General features: G+C 41.0%; 1 protein-coding gene across 1 annotated transcript; it reads right to left on the reverse strand.

The window, feature by feature from the left end:
• Positions 1-460: 460 nt before the first annotated feature.
• Positions 461-13,809, reverse strand: rexo1 (REX1, RNA exonuclease 1 homolog). The gene is made up of 16 exons (XM_075485725.1): positions 13,502-13,809; positions 9,920-11,781; positions 9,716-9,817; positions 8,342-8,552; positions 8,076-8,224; positions 7,712-7,849; positions 7,416-7,539; positions 7,034-7,159; positions 5,768-5,908; positions 5,526-5,639; positions 5,349-5,422; positions 4,394-4,504; positions 4,112-4,227; positions 3,279-3,417; positions 2,719-2,839; positions 461-1,735 (listed from the first exon to the last, which is right to left on the reverse strand). Exons 1-16 carry the CDS (start codon positions 13,689-13,691, stop codon positions 1,647-1,649), a joined length of 3,807 nt encoding a protein of 1,268 aa, XP_075341840.1. The 5' UTR covers positions 13,692-13,809; the 3' UTR covers positions 461-1,646.
• Positions 13,810-15,035: the final 1,226 nt, after the last annotated feature.

Below are 15,035 nucleotides of genomic sequence, written 5' to 3' on the forward strand. Positions count from 1 at the left end.
TCTGGCCAACCTTTCTCCTCTAAGCCATGGATTAGGGGAGAGATGTGGGGGAAGATTCTGAGCCTCGTTGAAACGATGTCACATCATTTCTGCAGGGTCTGCACACATGTTCTACCACATGCCACAGACGGTGATGAGGGAGGCACTGAAGTTAGCCATGTTCGCGAAAAGCAATTTCAAACTCTTTGGGACATTGTGTGTTCTCAAGTTGGAAGTATACATTGTAAAAACGTGTAAAGAAAACCTTTCACCCGAGACACGACAGGACGATCGGCTGATTGGGTAATTATTGCCTGAATAAATGGACAGGTGTTCCTGATAAAGTGCTCAGCGAGTCTATGTAAAAGCAAAGGATCCAGAAACAACAGAGGCCAGATAAATGTGGAATAGAAGTGCAATTTTCCCCATTAAAAAATATAGAAGAAACGTATAAAGAAGCAGTTGTAAAGCTCTGAAGGAAATGTACTTTTATTTCCAGTTTATCCCACCTCTGTTGTGCACAGAGGGAGTGTCATGATGTAAAAACAGAGCAACTGTTTTTTTTCTTTTTATTTACTAATACCATTTAATAGAAAAAGATAAACAACCAAAAAAAAAAAAAAAGGAACAAGTACAAATGAAACTGCTTACAGCATATTTACAGCTCTCTGGTGTAATTTCATTCATTGTCAACATAAAACAGCACAGGTTAGCTGATGACAGTTTGCCCCGGCATAATTCAACAATGCTGAACCTAATTTTGCCATTTTAAGGAGGAATAAAGTCATGTCTGTTGTCACAAAGAGTCCCGTAGTTTTGCTCCATGCACTGCACATGACACAGAGACATTGGCTGCTATAATCTGAAGGTTGTCTGAACTACGAAGCACAGTCATTTACTCCATCAACTAATCCAAAAAGGTACGAGCAGAGGCTGTAAATTTCTACTGAGGGTTGTTATATGATCAAGTATTAAAGGATTTGTTAGGTTTGAGAGCCAACCTGCAAAATCAATAAGAACTGCCACGTCGACAGTACGTCAGTGACGAGAAACTAGGTGCATGTGAAAAACACAAGTGCATTTACATAGCAGTGTTCGACAGACTAAGACATCAATGCACTGAAGTGAAACTAAGAAGAAGGAAGTGAATGCATCACAACACACATGAGGTACTCAGACTTGGGCCCTATACATCAGGAGCATTTCTATTATAGTGCAAGTTAGGCTGGAGGAGCCAGCCCAGCATGGTTATTGTTGTAATAGTCAATGCTCAGCAGACAATGCCCCCGCTTTTTAAGTAGTACTTCCACAGAAAGGTTTTACTCGTGAGTAAGTGTGAGGCCTTAAAAGGACACTGCTCAAATGAACAAATAATCTTTAGTTAACATAATTTAGAACTGAAGTATCAATAAGCAAATGAAAATATTGTTGATTTAGGTTCCTATTGCTTTAAAGGTGCAGACGGCTCTCTCCTTAGACAGAGTTTAACAATACTGATATCCTCTCTGGTTTCAAACTGTGATGAACCATCCTCCCCCTCCTCTGTGACTCTGACCTAAACTCTCTGAGAGCAAGTGCGTGCATGCCTGCTGAACTCCTGCGTCTCCCTGCGTCCCACACGAAGGCAGGAAGTCATACTGATGAAAGCAGAGTGAGAGGGTCAGAGGTCATCTTTTGACCTTTGCATCCTCCTTAATCCTCCAGAACATCAGCTCCATGCAGGCAGACGCATCTTCACTCGAGTCGTGGCCCTCCACTGGAAACACAAGCCCAATATCTCAGCACATAATTCTTATTAAGTTAAAGCAGCAAAACTGTACAGCGTGACTGAGAAAGTTAGAATCCCCAGGAAGAGAAAGCAATGAGAGGATTGAATCAGCAGTGAAAAATAACATAGTCTCCACAGTTTGCATCTTAAGGAATGCTTCAATACAACTCACATTTTCCTTCAGTCATAAATCCCACTGAACTCTCTCTAAGGTGTTTCTTTAACGTAAAAACACTCACAACAGCGCCATCTGCTGGTGAACTGAGTGCAGTGTCCTCGAATAAAGCAGACATTTATTAGGCTGCCCTTTAACATTACTAGGAGATATGATACAGATAAGTCTAAGACAGTCGGGAGCCCCCTCAATTTGAAATGTAAGAGTTTGAATTCACAGGAACATCCTGGATTTACATTTCTTCTGATGATCAATACGACTCCTCAGCTCCCATGGAAACCTTAGCCATCCAATGATTGGGTTATCTGTCTTTTTTATCTTCTCCTGAGGTTCATGTTTCTCAGGCTTCTTAACAGAATTAATGCTTGACATCTGCCACTGTTACGTGTTTAGAAAGCTAAAGAACTACGTTAACTCGGCAGGTTTCATTCTGCAGTCATTCTGTGGAGGCAGTGAAGTCTGTCAAGGAGATTTGGGCCATTTATGGAGATAGAGATGGCGCACTAAGTTCTATACTCTAAGTGTTACACAGCATACAGGGAGACATCCTGTTTTATGAGCAGTAACAATAATATAACAGGAAACTGAGCATAAATGAATGGGGTGAGTGCTTCGAGGTGTTTAAGCAGATATGAAAACGGACCAAAATCTTGGTTTTCTAAAAAGCTTCACAGTTTAGTATAATGAATCGACTAGATTTCATATTCCGTACAGATTAGTTTGGAATTTCTCTGAACTTCACTTTCAGATGGAAAACTCCTGTATTTAATGTCTGCCGTGCTCAGATTTCTCTCACCGTTGTCCTGGATGATGCGCTTCAGGTAGTCAGCCATCAGGTTCCTCAAGGCACGTTTGTAGGGTAAACCAAGGCGGTGAGGAAACACGATGGCCGTGTCTACAACTGAACTGTGAATGAGCTGGATTCAAGACAGACAATCAGAGGTGGCGTTATGTTAAAGGTTTTCATTTAGTTTCTGTTAAAGTCAATATTAAGCCACTAAACAAAGTGATTATTTGTTTAAAGCATAAACTAATTTTACAGTTCTTGTGGCGCATTCAATAACACACTTTTGTGCCCTATATAAATAAATAAAGGCATCGCAACGCTGTGTAGTAGACACGATATTCTGACTACCGTAGTATACATTCCCACCTTTAAAGTAAAATCTATCATTTAACAGAAGTTGATGATTATTTGTTAGATAGTTATTACAGCAAAGTTTATTATTCTTAACTAAAAGAAATTAAGACAAATAGTAATAACAGGAGAATCATTTCTAAATCTCAAATCACGAACCAACGAAAAAAAACTAAATTTTCCATACGATTAATCTAGTAGAAGAAGAAGAACCTCACCTTCAGAGCGAGGAGGTCGCTCTCCAGACTGTGTCCGATGAGGATGGATTCAGCGCTGAACATACTGAGCAGCACCGCCTGAACATCTCTCAGAGTGATGGTGGTGCTCTCCAAGTCCTCCTCCGTCACACCTGAAAATCTGTCAAACACGTACGGGATGTACAGACCTTAAAAACACTGAGTCTACACACTTAAAATCATTAAGGCTGAGGCACTGTACACACCAACACAGATGTTCCTATCCGTCTACAGCCATCATCGACATGCAAACGCAGTTTTGAGCACCGAAACTAAATTTTTTGTAAATAAGAAGCTGAAGATTTCCACTGACTCCGACTGTAACGAACGTTTGTGGACAGGAAAACCAGGTTTTTTGGCTTGCAATGTCTGATTGAGCGCCGTTATCTTCTGATCTCCTTGGTCTGATGCCAAAATATACAACGAATTCCCCTTTTGTTGACATGGCAACGGGAGACATCAGCGAAATAATGCCAGTGCCAACCTTGTTCACAGCACTTTTCACATGTTTGCACATAAATCCAACACAGAACCAGCCATCGGCAACCAAGACTCTGATCAGAAATGGTTTTAGCTTTCTCTCCCCACCTGATTTTAGCAGGTGGGGAGAGAAAGCGTATGACTGTGAACATCTTTGGATGGTCATTAAAAGAGGTCTGGACAATAGTAAGCAGGTTTTACCACCGTGTCCTCTGTATATGCTGTTAGCTGTCACTGTGGAACTTTGGGTTTTTATACGGTTTAGTGTTCTTTATCATTTTTTGGAGGGAGAAATGGAGGAGGGAAAAATCCCAGCAGCTAAACCAACCACCCACCGTGTGTTGTAGTCGACCACTTTGCTCTCAGGTTTGACAAACGTGTCGTAGATGACTTTCATCTCAGAGTCGATGACCGTCACCCTCGTCAGCTCCAGACCTTGCTTTGTGTAACACTGGGGGAAAAAAAGCATTAGATCTGACACGAAGTGAGGAACAAAATGGAAGTGTTAAGCATGGTGTGATTTCCCCCACAGGAGGAACACAGTAAATCAATTCCTTAATCAAACACACACAACATATCATTTCAAAGCCAACAGAGTGCTTCAGTGTGTGACTCACCATCTCACAGTCCAAAGCAAACACTCCTCCATTTCCGTCTGGTGGCAGTGATTTGCTGAACGTTGACATAAAGCCATCGAGTGACTCTTTACGCCCGTCCTGAACATGTTGCTGTGGGAATAAGAAGTGTTTTCAGCCAGAGGATGGTCACTGGAAATAAATACATTTTTTTCCTTTACATTTTCAGCTGGAAGGTTCAGCAATAAAAGAGGGAGACAGAGTCCTGAAATCATCCTCAGTAACAACATATGCTCCATTAGGTCATTATTCCATTATTCAGGTAGTCAGCTGCTATGATTCCTGAATGTTGCATGTTGAAGCAAGACCCGACCAACTGATGCAACTCCAGATCATAAAACTGCTCCCACAGGCTTGTACGGTAGGAAGTGAGCCTGGAGGGCGCAGCACTTAATCCGCCACTTTTCTTATCCTGACACACCCATCACTGTGGAACAGGGCAAATCTGGACTCATCAGACCACAGCAATGTTTCTCCATTGCTCAAGAGTCCAATAAGTGTCTCTCTTCAGTCTACACAGCTGTTTAGTCCCAATATGGTGAGTTCTCTTCACATTGTGCGTATGGAAATGTTCTTAAATTCACAATTAAACACTCATATGAGCTCTACAGTTGATTCACATTAAAGTGATCGCTGATAACTGATATCCTTTCAGCTTTTAATAAATTGTTGGACAGTTCTTCATTGAACTTCAGTTTCCACTATCTCCTCGGTTGAATTGTTTTCTTGATGCTTGACACAACTTGCTGCCAAATTAAATTTTAACTGTGCTACTTTTGCAATAGGAGGCCCCAACTTAAATCCAGGTGGTGACTTTTTTTTGGGCCATGCAAAAACAAAAAGGTTTTTGACCAACTGCTTTCTAACCTGAACTCAACAAAAACACCCTGTGACTTCTTTCTTTACAGTAATCAATGAGAAATGATGATGTTCCTACCTTGGAATTTTGGCATCCTGGGGCTCCCACGGCTGCAGCACAGCAGCTGTATGTGGTCTCCCAGCCTCCAGCCACTGACAGAGGGGGTTAGAAGACAGAAAGAAGCAGGTCAGAATGAGGCGGAAGTAAATATAAAAAATAAACAGCTGTTTTGGAGTGCATTTATCAGACATTCACCTTTATGTCTGCGTAAACGTCCCCAGTGAAAACTACATTCCTCTTTCCGCACACAGTTGCCGTTGACATTGATCTTGTACTCTGCACCACAGCGACAGCATATCTTTGTGAAGGCTGAAAAAATAAATAAATAAATAAACCATCATTCGGATTAAACAATAGATAAATACTGGATCACTTGCATCAGTGTTGTTAGCAACTGCATCGTGTGTTGAAAGGAGCAGGGTCATGTAGTTACTCACGATCTGCGATGACCTTTTTTTCCGGGAGGTTGTAAATGATGGCCTTGCCTGGAGCCTCGGGGTTTGCCCACGGGTATCCGTGCTCCTGGAGCTGCTCCTCTGTCATCAGATACGCCTTCAGCTTCCTGTACAGAGTGGCTCCTGCGGGCAGATAAGAGACACCAAAATATGGTCTTTGTTCAATGATGTAGTAAAAACCTGTGCTGAAAATGGATGAAAACAGCAGTGGCAAATATCGATCATTTATGATCTTAATCGATAGTGAGCGTTTTCTAGTTTAAAGTCTCTTTTATAGGGCTAGTGTTGTTAGTGTTGCTCTTTTTCAGGCACCCAGTCACGAAGCAGGTTTGTTTGTGCCCGTCCGTCATGAGTTCTACCTGTAAGATATATCTGTGTCTTCAAACTTCACATATGTGGGAGCTTTTGATTTTAAGAGACCCGCGCCCTGCCAAGGCATCTATGCCATCAAAAAGACAACGATGAAAAATTATCAGTATGTGCGCCGACCGAACAGTTCCATGTTTGATCCAATAATCATTAGTAAAATAATAAAAAATGGATTTATTCACTAAGATTATGGACACTTGCGCACCATTTGATGTTTCTATGGTTTTTCCAACAGAGACTGATTATTTCACTCAAAAATAAGAAATCTGCTCATCATTTTCTTGATTTTACCCTTTAGTTTAACAAAACATCAGGAAACTGTATTGCAAAGGCAAAAGATACTCATTTAACTCTGATCTTAGTGAAGTACCATCTGTTTGGCTTTTTCTGCTCAAAACTGCTTAAAAGTACAAGTTTATAAATCTTGAGTCCAGATTGAATAAACATGCGCAGCTTTTTTAAAAAGCTCCTTTGACCAGCGAGAGCGCCGGCTTGATTTGAAGGATTTATTAGTTTAATTCCTGTTATCACGGAAAAAAGAAGCCTTGTAAACACGCTCCCTCTGATGTCAGGTCATGAGGAAGGTAGTTGGCAGTGAACAGGACATGGAGGTTCTCATGTGGGTGTTTGAGCAGCTTCGCTGTTACTATGAGGCAGCATCAACACAGGGTAAACAAGTCTCCACTTGAAACAAAGATTCTTTCAGGGTTTTTTTTCCTTTTGAGTTTTTGTGTTCATTTTTCTGTTGTGAGGGGAATATAAGCTCCGGGGGGGTAGCAGAAAAGTATCATGTTCACAAGAATTTCAGAGAAAAAAAGAATCACGATCCTTCATGTGATCCGGATGGTCTATAACAGAAATGTGTAACTTGTTGCTTACCAATGAGTTTCTCCTCCTGCTGTTTACCCGACCTGTTGACAGTGAAGCTGGTTGTGGCTGCATGACGCCCTCCCAAAACTTCCTCGTGGGACAGTGCCCTCCTTTTATGCGGTAACGCAGATTCCTCTGCAGAAAACACAGATGGGGGCATCTTTTCTACTGAAATTTATAAAGCCATAGTCTTTCTGGCAAATCTCAGTGCAAATCTCAGCATATATTTAATGTATTTGTACTGTAAATTTGGATATTGAATATATTAAGTATTGTGTTTACGACTTTGTTCGTGAACTTAAACCAAGGCATTATACGTATAAGCAATTCTTATTTTCTTAGCTTCGTTGTAAATGAGTTTAAACAAGAGGCAGTGAGTGGGAATATGTACTGATGGCAGGTGATGGACAGGAGCTGCTCTTGCTCCGGAGTTTCTTCAGCGTGTTGACGGCTACATTGAGGTAGATGTTCTTACTGCTACTGCGCTCATACACCAGTCTCTCCTCATCAAGAGCCTGAAACAAAATGAAGAACCTTTAAGAAAAATACAAGAATTGTTTTTCCTCTTGGTGAGGAGTCACTCTTTCTATAAGCTGTAAGGCGTGTTAATAAACAGGAACACACACATCTCTCTTAGGCGAACTCTGATAGCAGCTTAGGGTTTGGCTGAAGAAAAGACGTTCATACCATCTGGAAAGCAGCTTCCTCTGATAGGCAAAATTTAACACATTCATCTATGAAAGTGTTGAGGTAGCGCTGACGGACATTTGTGGGAACTTTGGCCCCAAACTCAGAAGGGATGACCGGGCGCCTCATCGAAGTGCTCTGAAAGAGTCAAAAAGCAAGAGAAGACATTGACTTTGCTTAAAATACAGAAGAGGCAGCCCATCTCTACATGTAACCATCATGGTTAGAAAGAGATGTGAAGACACAAACAAAACATCCAGAAAACGTAACACACAGTGTGAAACGTTCAAACAAGCAAGATACACGAAAGAGCTGTGAGAACATCACAAGCTGAACAACTTAAGTAACAGAAAGCATTGGAAACCTTCATGGTGGGTGTGTGTGCCATCCTCTTCTGCGTGGCTGTAGACGAGGTCTTCGATAAAATGCCAGCTGTGGTTTGAGCCTTCACACACTGATGTGTCTGACTGGGGGATAACACTCGACTTGCAGCTGGTTTACCATCGTTGGGGCCTGGTCAAACACACACCCACATACATGTGACTTTAGCCTTTAAAACTAGGTAGCAATCTTAAGAGTGGTGCATTAATCTCTGGTTAGTTTTCAATCAGAGCCGAGAGGCACTCATACTTGTCTTGGAGGACGATGTGTGGGGGCTAGGACGGTGAGCTATTCTCTTCCTCTCGCTGGAAAAAGTGGAACTTGAACTCTGTGAGGCAGCTTTGACTGTGGCAGACAGCTGAGTAGCTTGCTGCTGCGCCATCTGCATACGCTGGTAGCAGATCTCCTGGGCTGTGGGTCTCTTATACGGCCGTACCACGGTCTTTGAAGGTGCGTCAGTCTGAAAAACAATAACAGGAAGTATTGCCTAAGAATTACACCAGTGTGTTGAAACGACAGGAATTGGGTCAAATCAGTATTCATAAGCATGAGGATTTGCATGTTCAGTACTTCCCTGTGTGTTGCAACATTTTACGTTACCAGCTCATAGGCTGCCAAATGGTCGTTTTACAGTTCTCTGTAAACCAGGAGTAATTGTATCTATCTGGGACATTTACTAAATCCATGTTGCTCACATCATGTACAAATTAAGAACATTACTTTTATCTGAACATTGCATGTAAGAACAACAACAAACTGGGCCTTAGATAGATATTAATGACGTGTTCAAAAGGGCCACTTTGTCACAGGCAATCCAATAAGTTATAGACAGCTGATCAGATGACTAAAATCTCTGTTGACTGTTTATTATCAAATTAACTGGAAAACCCCACTGAAACATTTTCTGGTCTTGTTTTTTATCTGTACTTCCTCCTTTGATGTATTTCTACTTCCTGAAGCCTGTGCTGAAGAACAAAAGTGTCAAAGCAGGTTGTGATGTAGCATTTACTCTTCATCCTTTTAGACGTAGGAGCCGAGCAAAATGTTCTATTTAAACAGCTATAAAAGCTTACTTTGGGTGGTAAATTTCCTGCTTTAAATAATAAAGGACTATCCATGAAGACAAAGTTCCAATCTGAAGTTCTTAGATTTTTTTGTCCATCTACTTCTACTGAATGCTGCTACTGTAACATCATCACTGTGCAAAGTTTTCACATGACTCTACAGCTCTATATCAAACCACTCATAAAAAAGCACTAATAATATACATCCTTTGTATGTTTTTACAATGACATATAAGCTGTATCTCAAATCAATAAATTCTTCTTTACTTAAGATCCATTAATCTATAAGGCTATATAATTTGTCAATAATTCAATAAAGTGACCTTTTACTCAATTCCGGTGTCAGTTCTTCTCACATATGATTATTTTCAGTTTTTGTCTGCATGTTTACTCCTGAACATCCTCAGGATTTGTGATGAAAATAATCCACCTTAGTTTTATCACTTATAAGCAGTAAGATAACCGTACTCATCATCTCCGACAGTTGTGGTGCTGTATTTGTGATACCGTGGGGTTGTTTGGAGAAACTCTACTGTGACGTTAAAGGTGACAAACTTACATTTCCTTTGGCAACAAAATGGGACACCCTCTTCTTCTGACCTGGGAAGAGAGTGCTTAAAGTGCTATCTGTGATTTTCTCCTCCTCCGAATCCCCAGAAGGCTGAAAGGAGACAATATAGCATCACTATTGAGGTTCAAGAGACATTCGTAAGGAGTGTCTGCTAATGAAACAAATAAGTGCAAGAGTACAGTGAGAGAGTACCTGCTTCGCTTGCCTTCCCTTGTCTTCCCTCTTCACATCTTTGGATTCATTGAAGATCCTCAAACACTCCTCCATGGGATCTGAGTCAAAGTCCAGATCGTCCTGAAAGCTGGAAAAGTCGATTTCAATATCGTCAACCTCCTCCCGACCGGTCGCGCTGTATTCCATGCTGCGGTCAGCCTCATCCTCAGAGGATGACGGAGTCTGTTCCGAAGCCTTCCTCTTGTTCAGACGTCCCCTCTTTAATGCGTCAGCTGATTTCCTCACCAGGACTTCCTCCGGCTCGTCGTCATAATCCACCTCCATCGGTTCAGCCTCATCTGGACTCTCATCTCCAAACAGATCTGCATGGCTCAGACTCAGATTCTGCTTCTTGTCCTCAAGTTTTTTCCCATTTGATGAGCTGATGTTTTGCTTCACTTTATCTTTACTGTTGGCTGAACTCAGTTTACTGCAGCTAGAACTGCTTTTACTCATTTTCTTCACCTCTTTTTCTTTTTTACTGCTGTCAAGTTTACCATTTTTGTGTTGGTGGTCCTTATTCTTTCTGTGCTCTTTTTCTTTTTCTGATGTTTTGAGTTTTTTGCTTTCTCGTGCATCCTTGTCCTGTTGACTTGAGTCCCTCTTAATTTTTTCCACTGTCTTGATCTTACCATCACTTCTCTTTTCATCTCTGCCCTCCCTCTGAACTTTATCTGATGTCTTAACCTTCAACATGTTTTTCCTTTCATCTCTCTTTCCGTGACTCTTGTTCTCTTTCTTTGCAGAGTCCTGGCTGGAGCTCTTTATTGACCCTTTTTCTTTACTACTACTGCTGCTGCTGCTGCTGTTACTCTTACTATTGGACGATTTGTTTACTTCCTTGTCAAGTTTTTGCGCTTTCTCAGGTTTGACACTTTTATCGTGACTACTTTGATGAACCACCTTCTTTATTTCCATGTTGTCCTTCTGTTTAATGCTTTCCTGGGTGTCTGAGTCCTGTGCCAACTCCTGTTTATTCCTCTGGGACAGCGCACCAAGCATACTTTCAATCCCCTTTCTTCTGTCTTTCCCTAAAGTCCCTGCAGCTGACCCCATATTGCCTTTTCTTTGCTGGAGATTGCTAAGTGAGGTGGGTCGATACTCTGTTCCAGAACTCTCCCCATCAGAGTCAGATATAGTGTACTTTTTTGTGTCTACACTCGGCTGCCATGGCTTTTTCACAGCTACAAAAGAAACAGAATCCTCATCTGACAAATTAGTCCCAGGTACCTTGAGCGCCCTGCTACACTTAGTCTTCGGTTGGGTGCCCTTCTCCCTTTTGCTTTTCACTGCAATTCCAGCCGAATAGTTGGACAACGGGTCATACTCCATGTCTGTAGATGGTTTAGAATTGTCAACGGTGTATTTGCACTTTGAGGAGGATGTGCTGTTTGAATACTTTGGGCTGGGGGGAGGAGAGGGGAGTTGGTGCAACTTTGTCCGAGATGAAGGCTTTTTCAATGAAGTAGGAACATATTCCATTGAGTTACTGTTGTGTCCCTGGTTGTCTGAATCCAAAGTGTATTTGCTGGAACCAGAGGTGGGATTATACCCCCCTGATGTGATCTGATAACTCCCCGGATCATAGGCCAGATGTGAACCTGCTGCTTTACTTTTAACAGCTTCAGTTGAAGATAAACTGGTACCCTTACTGGGATTGTAAGGTTCATCCCCGATCCGAGAGAGCTTTCTTTTCTCCCTCTCCACCTGGCTGCGGACCTCCTCGATGGCCCTGTTGACCAGCTCCAAGGCACCGCTGATGTCTCCTGAGCCAGCCTGTTTCTCATTTTGCTGCTCCTGTGGTCTCACTACTTCTGGGTTGAAGGGGTCGTAACCTTGTTCTGAAGAATGCAAGGAACAATCTTAGAGATATGCAAATATGACCATTAGCAGATCAAATATGGACCACACCGTTATGAAGCAATTACAAATTCATGAGTTTCTGCAATATGGTGCATTGGTTAACTCAGAGTTAGCAGGCAACTCACCGTATCCCTTCATCATAATACTGTACGGTCTTATTTGTCCAAATATTCATATTCAGTAAGTCTTATACAAATAGGTTTTAAAAACATCCTAAAATGAGAAAAAAAAGACCAGCTGTGAGTCCACTCTCACTGAAATAGATACTTTTCTTCACAAATAACATATTTGGGTTCCAGCACAACTTTATCAGTGAGTAAAGACAGGGAGAAAAAGTTATATATATGACTTTGAACCACAATCACAGGAGAAAAAAAATTATTAAGTTTCACAAAACAACAAAACTCTTAACCATTTTTTTCTTTTTCTCTGGCTTGTTAAGGATCCATCACACCCAAACAAGTGCAGTTGGATCACCGTCAATAAGCATCATTCACAGTCATGAATATAAATACATAGAAGACACATAGACAAGGAAGTAATATAGGACTAATAAATTACTTTCAAAAAGTCTAAATACAAGAATGAAAGATGAACAAACTTGTGAAGAGGAAGTAGCTTGAAACACTCGAGGTCGCCTCCATAAGCTGTCACCCCAAGGTGGGCAATTTGCGATTAGACGAAGAAGAACATCACCAACACAATGGCGGGGAAACTAAATACAGCGACCAGTCTCATCTCATCTCACATGATAGGAAATGTAATGGCTTGCACGAGAGGAGCAAAAACAAATCTTTATAGAAGTGAGAAGAAAGAACCAGCCCCATCAATAGGTAAAAATAACTATTTAATAGCAACAGAGTGGCCAAATATTTCACCAGGTCCATGTTGATACTTGACAGAAGATGTGCTAATTTTCTAAATACCTTGCTGTACTCATTTTTGAATTTTCTGTGTAAAGTATGCTGAAGCAATTCACATTGTTCTACCATGTTTTGTAGTTTTCGTTTTGAAACGGGACAAACTATATTCACATTCAGAGAAGGTGTAGTGGTTTATGCTGGGCAGCGTTCGACGTATGAATATGTAACACATTTAGATGGATGGGAGATGTACATGGAATTATCTTGGGATAAAACAGGTTTTGGTTATTCAAACTAGATACTTTACAGGTTTTCTGACTGCGTTTTATTTTTCTCTAACATTTTAAAGACATGTTACTTATGACAAAACAGTTCTTATCAAGTAACAACTTTTGAGGATTCCTTGAGATAACAAAGAGGACTGAGCACCTTCAGGGGGAAAATAATCTGCAGACCAAAACTTTTGGGTTTTAGAGTCAGTAATACAATCTAAAAGTCTTCTTCATTATGGTATTTGTTCAATAAGAGACACACAGATATGATTAATAAACTATTTTTTTCTGTTACACGTCTGATGCTGCATCACTAATATGCTGTGCGGTACATTTACTTTTAGCTGAGTTAATTCACAGCATCCATGCAGGAAGTAAAGCTCACAGTGCATCACTTTGCAGCTAACAGTAACAGAAATTCACTTTACACCCATTGCTTTAATTTAGTTAGTTTCCACACATTTTTAGCACTTCGTTCCGGTCCACACATTTCCTCTCAACGAACTCTGAGGGCACAGATGTTAAATTAACCAAGTCAGCTGTGTATTTGACAAAGTGAGCACCTTTTTGTCCGAAGTGAAGGTCCCTTTGCTTTTTAAGGTCTGCCGGTGCTCCGTACGAAGACCGTCTTTGCTGGCTGTGCCTGAAGTGACAGTACGGTCTGTTACACCCATTTCTGCCGCCTTTGCCATCGCTGTAATCCGCATAAAACGGACAGTCAATCCCTCGGAAGAAGCCGGTGGATCTTAACATTATCTCTAAATGTTTCTCTCATGCCCGCAAGACCACCCTCGGTGTTTCTTTCCGCGTAGGATTTTAAATGCACGGCGAACTCTTGTGGGAGCGACGGAACAATAACAACGTCTCTACGGCGCCATGTTGAATTGGAGCAGACTTGAAGTCTCGCGTGAGGTTCCAGATTCCACGCTCGATGACGTCACAGGACGATACACTGTTAATGAATCCAAAGTTTAACCGCCGAGCTCGAACGAAAACTAGCGTCGACTTTACGAAACATTTATACTTAAAAATCCGCTTTCAAATAAAGCCAAAGAGTTATCCATTAATGAGCCAGGAGCTTCATCAACTTTTCCCATTTACTCCTTCATTAAGCTCCCCCCCAGAGATACAAAACATTACTAGTTATAGTTTTAAGGGTTGTCATTGTGTGTTAGTTTGCACGTCAAAGAAATTAGGAAAGGTTTAATATTTTTTATTTGACAGGAATCCAGAGTTCGGTTGTAGAAATGGAAAAGCTGCAAATTAAAATTCCACAGCCACAAACAGGAAATAAATACAAATCTAAAGTTAACTTGTTTATTACGCTCCAAGTTTGTCTTCATGGTTTCACTAAGACACTTGATCGTTGCCAGGTCTGAAAATAACCCGCTCCAGGTGGTTTTGGTCGACACAGAAATATCGTTCATGAGAAGCCTTTAATAATAATAATAAAAAATAAAATAAAAATAAAAACCACAGCTGCCTCACATTCGCTGCATATCTGCCTTAAAGTACAAATGCAGAAAATAAAAAGTCTTCAACTACACATTTAAAAGTTAATGTAATAAATTGGGTAGAGTAACCTCTTAAATGAGTTGTGTTTACAGTTTTAAGCTATATCAGGTTGGAGTGGCTCAGAACTACTTTAAGTTAATTCAGTTTATGTATAGCCCTATAGCGCCAAAATCAGGCACTTTAATGATAGTCAAATTCAAGCCTATTAGAATCCAATTCATTGTAATCACAATCCAAGCAAATTACTTCAAAATTAGTCAAAGTTATTCATACAGAGCCAATTAAAAAAAAAAAAAAAAAAACCCTTCCTTGCTCAGGAAACAAACAGATTGCACCATAACGGCTCTTCGGTCCAGTCCCCCGTCCTGTGGAGAAAGTCCTCCCTTTTAGCAAGAAGAAACCTGTGGAAGGGTTTGACCAGCTGGGGTTTGAGAGGACAGAAAAGGAAAAGACAAGTCTAGCGGATGGCTCAAACAAAATCATCTCAGTTCGCACTTTTCTAAAACTGGCAGACAGGTCGTCAAACATAGGCCTATTAAACCTTAAATTGCTCCTCATACCTTACCTACCTCCAGCTCCTCC

This window comes from Odontesthes bonariensis, chromosome 15 (assembly GCF_027942865.1).
Source record: "Odontesthes bonariensis isolate fOdoBon6 chromosome 15, fOdoBon6.hap1, whole genome shotgun sequence".
Lineage (NCBI taxonomy): Eukaryota > Metazoa > Chordata > Actinopteri > Atheriniformes > Atherinopsidae > Odontesthes > Odontesthes bonariensis.